The sequence below is a fragment of the Squalius cephalus genome, assembly GCF_949319135.1.
Source record: "Squalius cephalus genome assembly, chromosome: 17".
Taxonomy (NCBI): domain Eukaryota; kingdom Metazoa; phylum Chordata; class Actinopteri; order Cypriniformes; family Leuciscidae; genus Squalius; species Squalius cephalus.
Genome location: NC_137138.1, coordinates 33,911,627 through 33,931,118, shown reverse-complemented (window position 1 = coordinate 33,931,118; position 19,492 = coordinate 33,911,627). Strand labels below are relative to the sequence as shown.

Here is a 19,492-nt window from a genome sequence, read left to right as displayed (position 1 = left end):
GTATCTAAAATACATATTTAGGAATATATGGTGCATTAGATGCTTTTATGTAGATTTTTTGGGAATTTTACTAGCCAGGTACAATACCAAATCAAATGATCTGTTTTTACGAAAATCATCAAAATCTCAGAAAGTTTAAAGCTATTGAGCTACCAGTAATTATTATGTTACTGCCATAAAAAATGGCATGCTGTATTTTCTTATATAAAGGAACAATTTGAAGGATTAAGAGCATGACAAATTGGAGACTTTAAAAATAAGGACCACCCTAATCACTTCAATAAGCTGACAGAACGCATGTTAATATGTTTACATGTCAAGAGAAATCGGGGTAATGGGTAAAAATCAAACTGTAAATCGGTTTATGCTTAAGCTTTTATGGCGATTAAGGAAACTGATTTAACGCGTTTACATGACCACACACGTCGGCTTATTAAGCATCATCAGGTTAGGAACGTGCATGTAAACGCGCTCGCTCTGCACTCAGTTCATTTGAATAAATGTGAATGCCAATTTTTAATGTGTGTAAAAGTAATTGTTGGACGTTCAACATGCTTCTCTTTGAGTCTTTTCTTTTTAAAAAAACACTGTTTCTACAGCCGTTAAAGCACTGGTTTTGTAACAAACTTGGCAATATGTTTCAAAAAGAAGTATTATGTGACTCCAGATCGTTAGCCAGTTTACACAGGCATGTCTTGTAGAGCTGCACGATTCTGAATGAGCTGAGAATCACTTTTTTTTTTTTTTTTTTCAAACAGAGATCATGAACAGACAGCTAACAAAATAAGTCCATTTAAAATGTTTCAACTGAGTGAATTTTTAAAAAAAGTAATCAATACAATCGTTATTTAAAGTGTCAAGTTACTTTTAAAAGTTGATTTTACGTACTTGTCAAAAGGCGGATCGCTTTCTTTTAGGAACGAGATGATGATCTTTTAACGATTAATCGTGCAGCTCTAATGTCTTGCTGTATTTTGTCTGCAGTGCCATGACTATTGCATTTTTAAAGCTGCAGTCCGTAACTTTTTTTTTAGTTCAATTATCCAAAATAAATGTTTGAACAAGTACATCACCTGCCAGTGTTCAAAACTCTCTGCTTGCCGTAGCTCGATTCAAAACTAGAGATGCACCGATTGATCGGCTGGTGACCGGAATTGGCCGATTTTCACGTGATCGGCCATGACCGGCGACCGGCCGGTCAGTCTGACATATGCCGATTTTATGCCGGTCAAATGCAGTCAGGCGCCGCATTATTAACCCTTTGAGCGGTTCGGTCTCATATATGGGATTTTTATTTCTGTACCCCTGAGAGTACAAGGCTCGAAATTGCGACTATTTTGGTCGCATATGCTCCTGAAATTTAATCTGTGCGACCTAAAAATATATTTGGGAGCATTTGTGCGAGTGCAAATAATGGTTGTGGTGCGACCTGTTTTCATTTCTCTAAAAAACGTTTGCAAATTACTTCACAGTGTGTACCTTATGTGCGCTGATACGCGATGGCCGGACCGTCATTCTATCCAACGTTATATAACCAATCCCGGGGTTTTTCCTGCATTGATTTTTTTTTGGCGGCCGCCAAAGCCTTATTTGATCGGTGCGTGAGTGACTGCTGCGCTTGACGAGAGAAAGCCCCGGCCGCGCGCGCGCACTCTCACGTCTTCAAACAACACGAGCGCTGTCTTGCTCTCTCTCCCTCGCGCATATTAATCAAAATCATTTGACACGATAGAAAAAGGGCGGAAGACCGAAGTTTCACGTGGAGCATTCAGAGATTTTTTTTTCTCCTAAATTACCGTGGAGTGTGAATTGTGCTAAAAAATAAACTACCGGGATAATCACAACACTTGCCGTATGCTACACGTCCACTAATGACACGTCCGATTCGCGAACTAATGACTCATTTGAACCGATTCACTTTAATGAATGGTTAAAACAACTGATCTGTCCAACACACTCACGAGACGTCTGAATCGGTGTATAACAAATCGGTAACACTTTACAATAATGTTCCACTTATTAAATTCTAGTTAACAGTTAACGTACTATTAATAAACTGCACTTTGTTAATTTGTTAACCATTGTTAATGTTAATTTCAACATTTGGGCTACTAATAGCCTACATTATTGAAAATTTTTTTTTTATTTGTTAACATAGTTAATGCACTGTGAAGTAACATTAATGAACAATGAACAGCTGTATTTTTATTAACTAAGATTAACAAAGATTAATACTGCATATTAATAGCAATAGAGTGCCAAGTGAAAAATGCAGGGACAGGTGTGTGGCAAACAAATCAGGTTCATCAGGTTCAATTATTAAGGCTTTTAATCGGCAGGATACGTCAAATATAACCATACTGTCTATGAATATAACACCGCATACACAATCGCCAAAGAAGAGCTTGCCTTCACTAAATTTATGTCAAATGACAGATCATGTGCCAATATCATCGGGGTGAGATGATATAGAGCCAGAAGACCAAATTTCAAATCTTGGCCACAGGATGAAATAAAATCTGTTAATATATCATTTGTAGTTGTGGTGCTCCTTAATTTTTGGTGGGTGCTCCTAACTTTTTGAAGTTGGGAGCACCAGTGCTACCAAGTAAAAAAGTTAATTTCGAGCCCTGGAGTAACGTTACGGTGCCACATTTATAATGTTCAGTGACGTCGACTGCCAGATTCAAACTGTGCTTTCGCGCGTTGGCTGGCGCTGAGCCAGAGTCGGACGCGTTCAGCGCTGTCATATATCACAACTAAGCAGTGTTTTCAACCTCATAATGTTTATTTTAGGTTTCAGATATTTAAATACACATAAGCACGAGTAAAACAATACATTTGGAGTTTGTAAAATACACACTGATGTCTGTGGAAGCAGCAATAACAATCTATTCAAATATAATTTGCCGACATGTGTTATTCATATCAGACAAACATAGTGGAAGTAACTATAAAGTTTACTCTATTCTTCTCAGTTCACCGGCCACTTTCTTGCATTTATTTCGGGAGAAACTGATGAATTCACGTGCTGTAAATCCGACTGACAGGACAACATTGCGGCGCCCATCTCATGTTATAGATCAAGATTATTTATAAAGGTTTTTAAACGACCAAACACGCTCACTTACACGTATTTGAGAATCGAAATATCAGATAGGCTAGTTGATGACATGGTAAGCAAGTTTGTGAATATTTTGAATAAAAAAGGAAAAGTGAAATAAAAGCGACACATCTGTCTTATTATTGTGGCTGCGGTGTATTGCGTGACGCGTCGCCATGGAAACATTAAAGGGAAAGTTCGCCTTAAAAACTCACTTTGGGGGGTGGGGGTGTCAGTTAGAATATTATAAACTTACACGTGAAAGGGCTAAAGAAAAGGTCGAAAATAAATATTTGTTCAAATAATATAAATATTCGGAATCGGCTAAAATCGGTATCGGCAGGTCAAACTCAATGAAAAATCGGAAATCGGAATCGGCCTAGAAAATTGTAATCGGTGCATCTCTATTCAAAACGGTAAGCTTGTAATAATGTTTTAACTCCAGTGGTACTGGTGGATTTCCACAGGAAATTCGAGCATGTGTTTGCGTCATTGCGTCACATCTGACCACATAAAGAAGAGTCTCGGCTAGTAGGCCATGAGGATGTTGGAGATTTATAGCTTTTCTCACAGCACTTGATATGATTAAACTTATCAGTTTGATGGCGGATCCAGAAAGGTTCAAACGACAATCACCAGTGACAACTGGAGATTCACCTGCTGTAAAATGCAAAAGACTTTGGACTTCGGAGTGGCTACAGAGGAAAAGAGACTGCAACCGGCCCATGGGAAAACAAGGATAAATATCGGATGGGCATTAAATGTCACGCAATGCTGATGGTGTTAACATTAACAATTTGAGAACTAAGTTTAATTTGCACGATTTGACGTGATATGATAAGCGATCGTTAGATTTAATCAGCGCGATTTACTGCAATGCTTTTTTCCCCTTAGTTGGTCAGAACAGGATGTTACTTACTTGTTCAGATGACATTTTCCGGTGAAAATTCTTATGTTGGTCATACTTCCAAAAAGTATCAGCACACCTGCGGCGACTGACAGCCGCACATTCTCCTCAAAACACTGGATTCATCCGCGCTGTGCCGTGCCGAGACACAACCCATGTAAAGTTGATAATTACGTGAATAACTGCAATTGCAGATTTCAAACAGAGATGGCGACAGAGAGGAAAAACTACGGACTGCAGCTTTAAGATGACATCAAGTCAAAATAATTATGAATGACTTGAGAGACCCCTGCATTCTGTCCAGTTTTTGACGTACACATGCTGTGTGAATGCTATGAAACCGTTTTTAAAGTGTTTAGTGTTGCACATCTCTAATTGTTTTGTTTGTCCCTTTATTGGCTGATTAATGCAGGTTCTGGGTTCTGCGTTTGACCCTGAGCTGGGAGGTAAAGACTTCGATGAGGTGCTGGTCAAATACTTCTGTGAGGAGTTTGCTCAGAAGTACAAGCTGGACGTGCGATCGAAGCCCCGCGCTCTGGTGCGACTCTACCAGGAGTGCGAGAAACTCAAGAAGCTCATGAGCGCCAACTCCTCCGACCTGCCGCTCAACATCGAATGCTTCATGAATGACATCGATGTCAGCAGCAAACTCAACAGGTTAGCAATCCAGGAGCTAAATCGGGCGCTCGATGTCAGCAGAGTAAATTAGAAACTGAGCAGTGAAGGGGAAATGAGAGGTTACTTTGTTAAAATACCAGGTCTAATAATATCATGATGACTCTTCTGTTCCAGAGCCAAGTTTGAGGAGCTGTGTGCAGGGCTGTTGGCCCGGGTGGAGAATCCTCTGCGCAGCATCATGGAACAAACCAGTGAGTACACACGCTTTTCCCGGGGCTTTCCCGCTCGCCACAGAGTGATGGAACCATAGACTGGAAAAAAAGATGGACGACGCACCTTCACTCTCTTCCACTGGGGAAAAGTGAAGCCGCCAAAGTCCCAATATGGCGCTGGCATCTTGCGTAGATTTGGGACCCGTAAAGCATAAAGTGTAAAGTGGATCCGCGATATCAAGGTCCCGCCCTCACTCCCGCAGAAACGGTTTACTGCTGAACAACTCATGATGTCGTGTGAAATAAACAGTTATGGAAAAATAGAAATTAAAGCTGAAGCTCCGATCTCCTCCCGAAAATCCCCAAAAATGTCCGTTGGCGCCTCAGTGACTACTTCATGTAGAGAAGCTGTCAATCATGACGTCACACTCCCGTTTTTATAGACCTTCTGTAGCCCCGCCCCTTTTCAGCGCGGCGCTTGTTGTCTTTTGACTTCCGGTCTGTATTTTCACAGTGATATTGCGTATTTATTAATGAACGGCTCGTTTTAAAATCTTCCCGGTCGACTGACATTAGTTAAGTCATCTGCTTTAAACATCCTCATCCTCATGATAACTTTGGTTAACTTTACATTAAGTAAATCCACTTCAAAAGCTAATTACTCCTGGACAGCAGCGCCATAGAAATATACAGAGCGACCGCAAAAACAAAGCTCAAAGACAATATTCTAAAGATGGCGGCGCCCTCGTTTCTCTGGCGCATAAGGTCTATAGCATCAAATAACTAAGACCAAACTTTAAATTCTTTTTTAAAAAAACACTTAAACTTAAATCAGTGAGGTTAAAAACTACCTAAAATGACAGAAAACATCTTTGGACAATTTGTTATTTCATTGTTTAGTTTAGTCATGTCCATTACATTACATGGAGAGGGCAGGGTTTATGAGCTATACTGGGACCAGCCAGCAGGGGGTGATCGAGACGCTTTGGCCTCACTTTACAGCACTATTGCGGCACGCTTGGGTAAGGGTGGGCGATATGGCAAAAAGATCATATCACAGTTTTTTTCAGGAGATTCACAAATTTATCACGATTCTTTTTGCATGTTGGTTTTACTATTTTGCAAGTAACTGGGCATTACTATGGGATCAATTTCCCACCTAATGTATTGCAGCCACGGATCAAAAAATAAGCGTGAATCAAAAATTTTAAAACGCATGTAAAAATATATTGCACAAACTGAAAAAAATAATGCAAAATGATCAGAATAGCAAACAACGTGGTCACGGATCAAAATATAATAAGCGTGAATCAAGAAATAACAAGCATGAATAAAAACTTTAAACACATTAAAAGTTATTTTGCACAAAACTTAAACTTATGATCATGCTTTCTCAAAAAGTATGTTTTCCTTGGTTTTATTACTCTGTACTTTGTGCTCTCTTGCATTTTCTGCTCATATTTTACTCTTTTGTACGCTTGTGCTGTTTTTCTCTTCGCTCTTCTTACTATGTTCTGCGCTTGCTTTCCCAAATGTTGCAGTTCCAGTTTCATGTAAATTAGGGCGGGCTTAAGTGTCACCATTGGTCCACTAGTTCTAGATTGACAGCTACTCCTCTAGCCAATCAATCGAAGAGGGGAGTTGACGTCACACCAATGCGACAGTTTAATTTAACTTTACAAAGACTTTCAAGCAGTAAAGCTGTCTGAACTCTGAAAATAAATAATTAAATTAATATTTTTTGAGATACATGAGAATGTTAATGTGTGGTAATTGGTGTTAAACAATATTACTTGGCTCATGAAGTCAAAATGCTAAGGCTGCTGTAAGAGAAACATCCTGTAGTTATGAAACGCTACAATTCTTTGCAAAAACTAAGTTAAAAACGGCCATTGTCTGAAGACTTTAGGACTTTGACCTGTCACGGCTACGCATTGCCTACCTTTTTTATTAACCTCGCCAAATTTGACAAAAGATTATTGAAAATGATTGTGTTACAGAGAAGATATACAGAAACCAGTTGGATTTAATATACAGTGATTTATTACATACTTATTGTGTTTATTTACATAGCTACATAATTGCATAGTACTTTAGGATTAATGTTTTAAATATAGCTTCAAATTTGAATACAGCAACATCTCCATCATGGATAGGTAACGTTGTTTCTGGAGTGCCGCTGTCCTGCAGAGTTTAGCGTAAACTCCGTGTGTTTGATTGTATCTTTCTTCTGTTGAAAATAAGTTATTTTGACCCTTTGACAGAACTGCAAGTGAGAGAGTGTAGATACTATGATATTTCTTCAAAAGCAGATCATGGAGACATTTTAATCGCACACGATCAAAAAAACGTGATCTCGCACACGTCTAATGGGGCGTTGTTTTCTTCCTCCTTCAACCAGGGCTGAAGAAAGAGGACATCTATGCGGTGGAGATCGTCGGCGGCGCCTCCAGGATTCCAGCCATCAAAGACAAAATCAGCAAGTTTTTCGGAAAGGAGCTGAGCATGACGCTGAATGCGGACGAGGCCGTGGCCAGAGGGTGTGCACTGCAGGTTAGTGCGTCACTCCTTTCTCTGGCCGTCGTGTCACTCGTTTGTTTCTCTATGGCAGTGGTTACACAAAGGAAATGCTGAGTTTTGCCATTCAACCGTGCATGTATTTCTAACAGGCAAAATGCCACTTCTAATGTAAAAACTGGAAAATGATAGTGCCATAAAAGGTCACACAGGATAAGAAATCCACTTTTACGCTCCGTTTCTGTTAAAATGACAAATAAATGCATACTCAGAGAGCGCTTCACAAGATATGTTTGATTATACCATCTGGATGCTCAGAATTGATCGGGTGAATGCTCGTTTCACACAGCTTATTGTACAGGTGATTTAAACGTCATTCTAAACTGCTGATGCACACACACACACACACACACACACACACACACACACACACACACACACACACACACAGACAGTAGCGCAGAAATATATTGTAAACTCTGTTCTGTGATTTATCAATAAAATCGGTTAGAAACTGAAAAGTTATAGCATATATTTCTTAGTAACTAAAACCCACAGCTTCACTATAGGTAGAGAGACACTGCCAGGTGCCGTTCATACGCAGTCACTCTCTAACACTAATGCATTCATATAAATATAATATTTACTGTGCTACTTTATCTATAAAGTTATATTTCTCACAGAAATCTGATAAAAATTCAGAAGAACTGATAAAATTAAGCTGTTATGTAGGAGCAATAGCCTTGTGTCATGTGTGTCAGTGATTAGTCGACATCGACTCTACTTTAATCACATAAATGTCGACTTTAAAAAATATTAAGTCATTCAACCCCTAATAAATATAAATAAATAAATATATATATATATATATATATATATATATATATATATATATATATATATTAGGGCTGTCAAACGATTAATCGCATCCAAAATAAAAGTTTGTTTTTACATAATATATGTGTGTGTACGGTGTATAATTATTTTCTATATGTATATATTTAAGAAATATTTGCATGTATATACTGTGTATATATATTTATATTATATATAATTTATATTATATATAAATATTTTATATATAAATAACACATTTTCTTAAATATATATATGCATGTGTGTGTATTTATATATAGGAAATAATTATACACCGTACACACACATATATTATGTAAACACAAACTTTTATTTTGGATGCGATTAATCGCGATTAATCGTTTGACAGCCCTAATATATATATATATATATATATATATATATATATATATATATATATATATATATATATATATATATATATGTATGTGTATATATATATATATATATGTATATATATATGAGATGCCACCAAATCAACTTATGTTGGTAAAATGGCACAGCTTTTTAAATATCTGAACATCTGAACATGAATATCAAGCATTATATTATGATAATCAAGCACTATTTATTGATAGAACTTAGATTAGAACTAAAACTTGGTTACATGTATGAATGCATATTTGTAATTTTAGCTTAACCTAGGACTGGTGGTGATGCTTAAGATATTGTTGGTCAATCAGTGTTTCTGTAAAAAAAAAAAATAGATCATAGTAATAGATAATAGTAATTATTATAAAAAGATAATAATGCTACTAATAACAATATGAACCGCACTAAGGATTGATGAGCTGCTGGGTTCATGAATATTCATCACTTTATAAGTGTTCGCTCAAACTGATGAATTTGCTGAAATCAAGACATGGACGATAATAGATGAGTGCCAGCCAATGAGATTTGCGCATTAGTTCCTCCCACTACCGGAGAAACCGGCATATCTTCTGCTTGCTCTTAAAATATGAGTAATTCCAGATCATCTGCTGTTTTGACGGAAAAATACAACAAAGAATATCGTTTACATGTAGCGTTTTGTAAAAGTGATGTTTTTCAAATTGCTTTGGACCATTGACACATTGTTCTGATTATAATATTATAAATGTTATTCTTATGACTTGTTATGCTAGTGTTATCTTGTGTAGTTTATTCCCCTCTCCACTTCTCATAATGTCATCCTGCAGTGTTTCCCAGTGATTCCAACTAACTTGACTGTTTTGTTTTTCCTCAGTGTGCAATCCTGTCGCCCGCCTTTAAAGTGCGTGAGTTTTCCATCACAGACGTGGTGCCGTACCCCATCTCTCTGAAGTGGAGCTCAGCCGCTGATGAAGGCGTCAGGTGCGTTCTTGGCTCTCTGCGTGACATGATTAACTCATTAAAGGGTTAGTTCGCCATTGTAATAGTCATGCTGTCTTGCTCTGCAGTGATTGCGAAGTGTTCCCGAAGAACCACGCCGCACCGTTCTCTAAAGTGCTGAGTTTCTACCGGAGGGAGCCCTTCGCTTTGGAGGCCTACTACAACAATCTTAAAGAGTTGCCGTATCCCGATCCCACCATAGGTATGTTGGGAATGCTCTTTGCTTTGCTTAACTGGAAAATGCATTACAGTAGTCCACACAGTTCCCTAACCATTTTACATTAATGAAGTGTCAAAATTACACTGCAAAAAATGCTTTTCTTACTTAGTATTTTTGTCTTGTTTCCAGTACAAATATCTAAAAATTCTTAAATCAAGATGCATTTACTAGATAAGTAAAATTGTTTTCCAGGGGAATTAATCAAAATTAAGTGAGTTTTTGCTTAAAACAAGCAAAATGATCTGCCAATGTGGTGAGAAAAATAATGTTAATTCAAACAGAAACAAGATTGTTTTTCTTACCCCATGGACAACAGACTGGGTCATCAAAAAGAAGTGGTTTGGAGAGACTCCATCTTCAAACGTTTTTTCAGACTTTTTAAGAAATTAGGTAATGCTGCACTGTATATGATGAGAAAATGAAAGTGTTTTTTGACTTGATGCATTATAGGAGACTCCAAAACAAAATTAGAAACCTTTAAAATAGCATAATAGGGGCACTTTAATTGAGACAATCTGAAATTGATTAATTGTGCATCCCTACTGACTAATTTGTGCCTGTCCACAGGCCAGTTTAACGTGCAGAAGGTGGTTCCTCAGCCGTCGGGCGAGAGCTCGAAGGTGAAGGTGAAGGTGCGTGTGAATGTTCACGGGGTGTTCAGTGTGTCTAGCGCCTCCCTGGTGGAGGTCCTGAAAACTGCAGAGGGGGAGGAACCCATGGAGACGGACACTCCAGCCAAAGAGGACGAGGTAAAGACGTCACTGTGCTCACGGCCTCCCTACATCTGACATCAGCCTGATCTTAAATGAGCAATAGCTCTGAAAACAGTTTAACTTTTCTCACCATGATTATAAATGTGGAGTTAAAGCCCGTTATTATCGTTCTGCATCTGTACAGAAGTCACTCCTGAAATTGACACTGTTGATGGTGATAACCAGGGTTTGAAGTGAACACCCGCCAAATGCGTGTAATGATGAACTGTGGCGGGTAACGCTGTCAGATCACGAGCCAATTTGCGTGTTACTTGTTATATTTACTCAGTTTGCTGGAAGTTCGTGTAAGACAAATCTGCACAGATTTAGCTCATATACTCGTGAGTCATGATATATTAAATACAGCGTATTGCAGAATCTGCTTATATCTGGCGTACTTGAACACACACGTCACTACACAACAAATAACGGCACACTTGTTCATTTGCATTAAAGCAATAGAGAAGATTAAAAAGCATTTGGTGAACAGAAAATACTGTTATTTTCCAACATCCTAATTATTTTTTTTTTTGAATAAGCAATGAATATATATATATATATATATATATATATATATATATATACATTTACATTTACATTTACATTTATGCATTTGGAAGAAGCTTTTATCCAAAGCGACTTACATTTCAAGGTACACATTTTTTACATTCTCAGTTCTTATATATAATATATATATCTGGTTCATTTCTAGGCCTGTCACGATAACAAATTTTGCTGGACGATAAATTGTCCAAGAAATTATCGCGATAAACGATAATATTGTCGTTCTGAGACCATTTTCATTTAATATAATTATAATGGCATAATAATGCAGGTACACCTTTTCAACGATCTATAAACTTTTATTTCTAAAGAATATTAAACATTGAAAACGGAAAACATTTTAAATATCCAAAAAAATTAACAAAACAACCAAAAACAATAAAAGCAATGGACTCTTAGTGTCTGTTAACAAAATAAATGTCTGTTAATAAATAAAATGGATGTAAACAAAATTGCACTTCAAAAAATATTAAACATTAGGCTTTAGAATTAGGCATAAATAGTGATACATTCCATAACAGGCAAAACTGCCGGTTAGGACCTTTGTAAACAAATTAAAAAAAGCCTCAACAAGCCATATCACACCATTCAGCACTGTCCTCCTGTTACTTTGTCAAGTGATTGTGTACTGTCGGGGAGACGGAGACGCACTTTATTGCGTGTATGCTACGCACTGAAAATACTTCGTTAGGATTAGGGGTGAGGAGTGCGTGCGTATTACACTCCATAAAGAGCGTATCATATGCACGCAAAAACTATTTTTGGCGTATAAATGGCACGAGAAATAACATTCGTGGTATAGATACGCATTTTCATGTGATCGGGCTCGCTGTCGCAACTCACAACTAGCGTCTTCTCTCTCTCCCGGCAGTAGCCACAAACAGTCCCGCCGGCGCTTTCCCATATGTGACTGACAAGCGCCGCGCGCCGCCTCCCCACACAAAGACCATGCAACTGACAAGAGACGAAGAGAGTTCACTCCTCCTATACGCTAAAGAACTGAGAGTGGTCATCCAGTCTCTTTGGTAGAGAGAGAGAGACGAGGAAAACAAACAAGCATGCAAATGGAATTATCGCGGCCGGAAAAATTATCGAGCTCATTTTTTTTTATCGTGCGATTAATTGACGTATCGACTATCGCGACAGGCCTATTCATTTCTTTTTTTTTTTTTTGGGCTAGTAGGAGTTCTGAATGGCCGGTAACTTAAAAATTTAGTAGCCAAATCGGCCAGTGTGTGAAAAAGTTCATTTCAAACCCTGGTGATAACCATTGCTATCGTGAAATGCGAAAACTAACGTTTCTAAGGTTCTCAAAATGTCAACCATTGTAAGATTGCTTCTCTTTGTTGCGTACACATGCGTTGCGATAACTTTTGCCTCCCTGAGCTCTTCAGCATGTATGTGATTTATTGCTCCTTAAAGAACAAGATGCACGTGGATCAAGAAGCACAGAAGGGTCAAGGTGATGCACAGAAGGGTCAAGGTGATGCACAGAAGGGTCAAAGTGATGCACAGAAGGGTCAAGGTGATGAACAGAAAGAACATGCTGACAAGAAATCAGACACTGAAGACATGGAGGTGTGTGAGCACACTTGCACACCAACACCATATATTAGTGTATATATATTACACCTCGGTATTGGAAGTCACGGTTCGGTACAGCAGGGGCGAGAAAACTAAACACAAAATTGCTTCTTTTTTTTCCTTACATTAAACTGTGTTTTTCAAATAAATGTGTATATATGTTTAAATTAAATCTAAAAAACGATCTTAGCTAATGCTGTAAACTATATAGGGAGCCCTTAATTACACATTACTATAATATTAAAGGTTACATTTAACAACAGAGCCCAAATTATTAAATTCAGTTGCTATTTATTTTTAGATATAATAACCAACGCTCAAAAAAAAAACATGTACTGTAAATTGCACATAAGGCAGGTTTAGCATTAACTTCTAAATCTAATTATAAAGTTAATTTTCTACTTCAGTTTATTTTTAAAATATAATCATTTACACAGTGGCTGTCACAACTTGTTTTCATGACAAATTTATTTAGACATACATTAAATAATCAAGACATTACTAACAGGTTAAGTAAATATAATTTTATTTGTCGTGTGACTGTGACATCCTTACCGCACGGTTCGGGACGAATACATCCCTACCAAATACACAAAATTACAACAAATGCAAAAGTATTTAAAAGCATGGATTTCAAAATGACCACATTGTCAGCTTCCAGGTCCATATTCAGTCGAGGTCGATTGATAGTATATTGGAAAATATGGCAGATTAATCACAGATCGTCAATTGTATGAACATGCTAAATGAATAATAACTTTCCAAGTAATGTAAAATGGTCCACTTTCACGTCAATGACAAAAGATATGGGAGCTTTTCCCACTGCTCTAGAACACTTTAAGGAGTAGTTCAATTCAGAATTAAAATTTCCAGATTTTTACTCTCCCCCACGTCATCCAAGATGTTCATGTCTTTCTTTCTTCAGTGGAAAAGAAATTAAGGTTTTTGAGGAAAATATTCCAGGATGTTTCTCCATATAGTGTCTTCAATGGGGTCCAACGGGTCGAAGGTCCAGATGTGAGTTTCAGTGCAGCTTCAAAGTCTCGACACGATCCAGCCGAGGAATAAGAGTCTTAACCAGACAAACCGTGGGTATTTAAAAAAAAAAAGTATATACATTTTAATCTCAAATGCTCGTCTTGCACGTGATGCGCCACACATTACGTAATCAGGTTGAAAGGTCAGGCGTGACGCAGGCGGAAAAACTGACCTAGTGTTTACAGAGCAATGACTAAGTCAAACGCCCGTTACAAAAAAATTAAATAAATAAAAGGTAAAACAACGATGTTGGACGAAGTTCGAAGTTGGAGGAAAAAATTGAGCTTTTCGGTTTTTGCTGTCCGCCTGACCTTTCTAATGTGATTACGTAATGTGTGGCGCATCGCAGAGCGAGTATAAGACGAGCATTTGTGGTTACAAGGTATATAATTGTATTCCTCGGCTGGGATCGTGTCGAGACTTTGAAGCTGCACTGAAACTCACATCTGGACCTTCGACCCGTTGGACCCCATTGAAGTCACTATATGGAGGAACATCCTGGAATGTTTTCCTCAAAAACCTTAATTTCTTTTCCACTGAAGAAAGAAAGACATGAACATCTTGGATGACGTGCGGTCAAGTAAATTATCAGGGCATTTTAATTCTGAAGTGAACTACTCCTTTAATGTTCCCATTGGAAATTCACTGTGACCATAATCACTTTTAGACTGCACCAGAGGACAACAAACAGGAGAAGAAGAACGATCAGCCTCCGCAGGCCAAGAAAGCCAAAGTGAAAACAAAGATTGTGGATCTGCCCATCGAGAACAGTCTGCAGTGGCAGCTGGCCAGCGACATGCTCAATCTGTTCGTGGAGAACGAGGTATCGCACAAAGCTCAAGAAATATGAAAGCATTGAAACTGCACCACAGTGATCAGCTCCCCGGATTAATCTTCTGTAGGAGAAATCCCAGGGTCTGACTCTGTGTTCTTGCCTACAGGGGAAGATGATAATGCAGGATAAGCTGGAGAAGGAAAGGAACGATGCAAAGAACTATGTGGAGGAGTACGTTTATGAAATGAGAGACAAACTGCATGGAGTGCTGGAGAACTTTGTCAGTGAGGCTGTGAGTGTCTGCATGTGTTTGTTCATTCTTAAAGATACCTATGCAACTTATAACTGATGTTTTTTATTAATTAAGCAATGTTTTTCAATTCAGGAACGAGATTCTTTCTCCTTAAAACTGGAGGACACTGAAAACTGGTTGTATGAAGAAGGAGAGGACCAACAGAAGCAAGTATACATTGATAAACTGGCTGAGTTGAAGGTAAACGCGCATGTAGATTTGTTCAAATTTTAACCTGTTGGAAAGAATGAATGAATGAATGAATGAACAAAAACTCTTTCTTCCTAGAAACTGGGACAGCCTATTCAAAACCGATACTTTGAGAACGAGGAGCGGCCAAAAGCGTTGGAAGAGCTCGGAAGGCAAATCCAGCAGTACATGAAAGTTGTAGAGGCTTATAAGGCAAAGGTAATCAATTGTCAAGTGAATAGTGGTGTGACGATACACTTGGATCACGAGACAAAGATATTTTATCTTTAATGACAAAATGTGACTGGAAAAATCTCACAAAATCATGAAATGCAAAACAATGTGGTAATAAAAATAGACCGAAGTGAATACCCTTTAAAAAGACCTGAAGTACATGTATACTAACAATGAGGCAATAATAACTGATACAAAAAAATTATAATCAAAAGCTAGTAATCATATGGTTTTACTGAACAACACTATTAAACACATAATGTAATATACTATAAACAATGAATTTATGTACATTATGCATTATAACAAAGGCCAGCAAGAGGGTGCAAACGGCCTGGTGTTGTTACTAGGGTTGGGAATCGAAACTCGAAGACTTGAAGTCAGGAATCGGATACTAGTTATAAAATTATAAACTTATCGAGTCCTTTATCGATTTCGATATGACTTTTAAACCGACGTCTCGCTCGCTGTGTTCTGTGCTGCAGGAGTGTGTGTATCAGTGTATTGGATCCGTGCAGCTCTTAAAGTGACAGCAGCCTAATATTCCTGCTGTCGTCTCTATAATAACACTAATCAAACAACAAAAGACAAAGAGAAAATTCACTCGTTCTCGAATGAATAACTTTTGTAACTGTGTTTGTAATGTATATTTTATCTATAAAGTGCAGTGTTATTTTACATTTGATTAGTGACATTTCTGAAGTAAACTAATCCTTTAATATAATTTTAGTTCTACATAGATTCAGTTCATTTCAATAAAGTGTTGATGTTGTAAAGTTAGATTCGTTATTCAGCTCAGTTCAGCTCATCCATTAGTGTAGGCGAGACACTACAGGCAAAAACTGTGTTTTTTCATCCATCTGTCAGTTTTGAGATTTTGGGCTTTTTGGCTTTTCATAAAGTGTTTTTTCAGACTAGTGGACAGAAAAATACACTTTTAACTGTATTTTTTAGAGCACTTTGTCTATTTGTGTCTGTAGATTTCAATTATAGTATACATCTTTAAAGGCCGTTTTTTCCTCCTACATTGAGCCAGAAATCTCCACTCGAGTAACACTTACATACACCAAACTTTACAGTTTTATTCTTGTATATATTCTGAAGGTTTTTACAGAGGGGTTTGTTCATATATAATTATCCTGATTTTATTCAACATTTTATTCCTAAAAAAATGACGAAAATGTATTTATTTTTGGCTGTTGACGGTATTTTTAGTGATAAATAGAGATCCAAAATCCCCTCTGTAAAAACCTTTGACTCTAATATTTAAAAAAAATGAAACAAGAATTTTGAATCTGACTTTATCCAATGTTCAGATTTTTGTTCTAGAAATGTATGCAAATTAGTGCATATTTAATTAGATCATGCCTAATTTGCATATTTAAACATACAATTTCAGAAAACACCTGGGGTGTCTCGCCTTAAACTGATAATATTGCTGAGTAATCATTGTCTTTTAAACCCCAGTTGTAAGATTTGCATTGATCCCATTTCTCCAACTCAGGATGAGCTGTATGATCATCTGGAGGAGCTGGAGATCATGAAGGTGGAGAAGCAGGTGAATGAAGCCATGACCTGGATGAACAACAAAATGAACCTGCAGAGCAAACAGAGTCTCAGCCAGGACCCAGCAGTTAAAGCCCATGAGATTCAGGCTAAAACCAAGGTACAAACTTCACAAAACGCTTGATATGTGTATTATGGATTGTCCATACATGTCATAATTAGGGATAAGCATTTTTCAAAAGTATTGTATTCAAATATTTGGGCTCATAAAAATGTAATATTCGAATATTTGTTTATTTAAAGCTGCAGTTCGTAACTTTTTTGGGTTAAAAATTATCCAAAATAAATGTTTGAGCAAGTACATCACCAGCCAGTGTTCAACACTCTTTGCTTGCCGTAGCTCCATTCAAAACGGTAAGCTTGTAATAATGTTTTTAACTCCAGTGGTACTGGTGGATTTCCACGGGAAATTCGAGCATGTGTTTGCGTCATTGCGTCACATCTGTCCACATAAAGAAGAGTCTCGGCTAGTAGGCCATGAGGATGTTGGAGATTTGTTTCTCACAGCACTTGATATGATTAAACTTATCAGTTTGATGGCAGATCCAGAAAGGTTCAAATGACAATCACAACCCACGTAAAGTTGATAATTCCGCGAATAACTGCAATTGCAGATTTCGAACAGAGATGGCGACAGAGAGGAAAAACTGCGGACTGCAGCTTTAAATGACGTTTAATGAGAAAGAAGTTATTTTTTTTAAGTGCATTTCTGAACAAGCTCACGATTAGTTGAAAACATTAAATAATATGTGTAAACAAAAAATATAAAGAACATAAACATTTAAGCTCAAGCAACAAAAAAAATAAATAAAGCAGACTGCGTCAATTATTGTGTATGTGAAGTTTTAGCTATAGTTTTAGATATTTTTATGTAGCATGTTAAAGTTGTCACTTTTTGAGGGTGAGCAAAAACGCACCGTTTTTTGTCTCTGTCCCTTTAAATGCAAATGAGCTGCTGCTCCCGGCACAGTGGGCGGAGCTTCAACAGCTCATGTCCTGAAACTTTCAAAAACTTTTAGCCTTTTACGTTAAAACCGGAGTCAGAAAGATGGAGAGACTCAAGAAGTGACAACATGTAGATAACATTTCTGAATGGTTAGTTGATGAATTTATGCAGCTGATGTGTAGTTATCTTCTAGTCATTGATTAGCATATTCTGTCTTGATAATCTATAAATTGTGTTCCGGGGGCGGGGTTTATGTAAATTCTAGGGTTGGTGATGTCACTAACCCGGGAGGAATGTGGTGTAGTCTCTACCAGCCGTTTGTTGTAGTCCTTAAAAAGCGATTTCTTTGAACTTTGAGCGTTGAGCTTTGAACTTTGAGCGTTGTAACTGTGCAGATGTTGTTTATGCTCAAACAGCAACATTACACACTAACTAAAGTTAGAAAAGTCAAATCATAATCAACCACCCCTTTAACACGCTCCACAGCGCCACCCAGTGCATTTTATTATAACTGCGTGTTAGTGCTTGGTTGGGATTTATCATGGATTTACTGCATTTACGGCCAGCAAAGCAACGTAGTAAAATTCGAATAGTATTTTATGTTTTGAATAATAATTACAGATCAAAAATTTGAATATTCGTGCACACCCCTAGTCTGAATCTTCTATCTGCAACTTTTCTGTTATACAGGAGCTGTATTCTTCTTGTAATCATATCGTCAGCAAACCTAAGCCCAAAGTGGAGCCTCCAAAGGAGACAGCAGCCGAACAGAACGGTCCCGTTAACGGACAGGGGGAATCAGAGACCCAGCCGGAGAAGAGCCGAGTCCCAGAAACACCAGACGCCAAACTCCCCGAGATGGACATTGACTAACTCCTCTTATACGCCTCTGCGTTCGGATTAAAAAACATTACCCAATCCAGCAAATGTTCTCTTGCTGTTGGTGGCATGTTTCTTTCTTTGTGCTTCACTGTTTAAAAAAAATAATATTTTTTGTAACTGGGAACAAAACATGTAACATGTATAGGAAGAGAACTTGTCTTTGTTGCTTTTCCCCCCCGTTTCCTGAAAAAAAAAAAAGAAAAAAAAAAGGCTTTCGGGATTATAAAGTGAGATGAGCTTGTTTAGTGAAAAGATGTTTCTGTTTCTATTCTACTATTGGGAAAGTTTATTGGCATTGAAAATTAGTTGCGTTTCAAACGTGAAATTCTTGAAGTTTCCAGACATCAGAAGCACTGAAACAGAGGAAGATTCGCTGACAGAAGATTTCTCGAGGCAGAGGCGACGCGCTGCACTGGATGTTAACGTAGAGTTACTGTTATGCAGTATTTGGTTGTAAAAGGTGCGTCATTCTCTGGCCACTTTTGGGTTTAGCCATGTTAGTTTTACTTTTACTTTTCTACTCTGCTACCTGTGTGAATGATGGAGACCATGCTTTGGTGTCCATCCAGTCATAAATAATGAGAATTATAAATAAACCATTCGTTTTGGTATACAGACAAGGATTTATTGGAATGTATAACTCATATGAGATATTGGATGTACATACTGGTTCACTGTTAGTGTAATTATATTGTCAGTTTACTGAGTTGAAATAAAATCATGTGGAGGTATTTTGAGCCGTTTGCTGAAGTGGAAATGCAAAAGGTACAAAAACCTTATGACATGTCACCAAAAGAATTATACAATACATACATTGAATACCTAAAAATAATTTATATAAATGATAAAATTCTAATCAATTTTAAC

General features: G+C 37.5%; 1 protein-coding gene across 2 annotated transcripts in view; it reads left to right on the top strand.

The window, feature by feature from the left end:
* hspa4a (heat shock protein 4a) overlaps positions 1-19,245 on the top strand; it is a 31,516-nt gene extending 12,271 nt beyond the window's left edge. The window contains exons 7-19 of one of the 2 annotated variants that reach the window (XM_079847100.1): positions 4,423-4,667; positions 4,803-4,879; positions 7,242-7,393; positions 9,459-9,565; positions 9,652-9,785; positions 10,371-10,552; positions 12,542-12,697; positions 14,409-14,564; positions 14,683-14,808; positions 14,902-15,009; positions 15,097-15,216; positions 16,736-16,897; positions 18,434-19,245. In XM_079847100.1, the coding sequence (XP_079703226.1) occupies positions 4,423-4,667; positions 4,803-4,879; positions 7,242-7,393; positions 9,459-9,565; positions 9,652-9,785; positions 10,371-10,552; positions 12,542-12,697; positions 14,409-14,564; positions 14,683-14,808; positions 14,902-15,009; positions 15,097-15,216; positions 16,736-16,897; positions 18,434-18,616 (1,908 nt within the window). In that variant the 3' untranslated portion in view covers positions 18,617-19,245. The remainder of the gene's footprint in view (positions 1-4,422; positions 4,668-4,802; positions 4,880-7,241; positions 7,394-9,458; positions 9,566-9,651; positions 9,786-10,370; positions 10,553-12,541; positions 12,698-14,408; positions 14,565-14,682; positions 14,809-14,901; positions 15,010-15,096; positions 15,217-16,735; positions 16,898-18,433) is intronic. The other variant, XM_079847101.1, reaches the window with a different exon arrangement.
* The last annotated feature ends 247 nt before the right edge of the window (positions 19,246-19,492 follow it).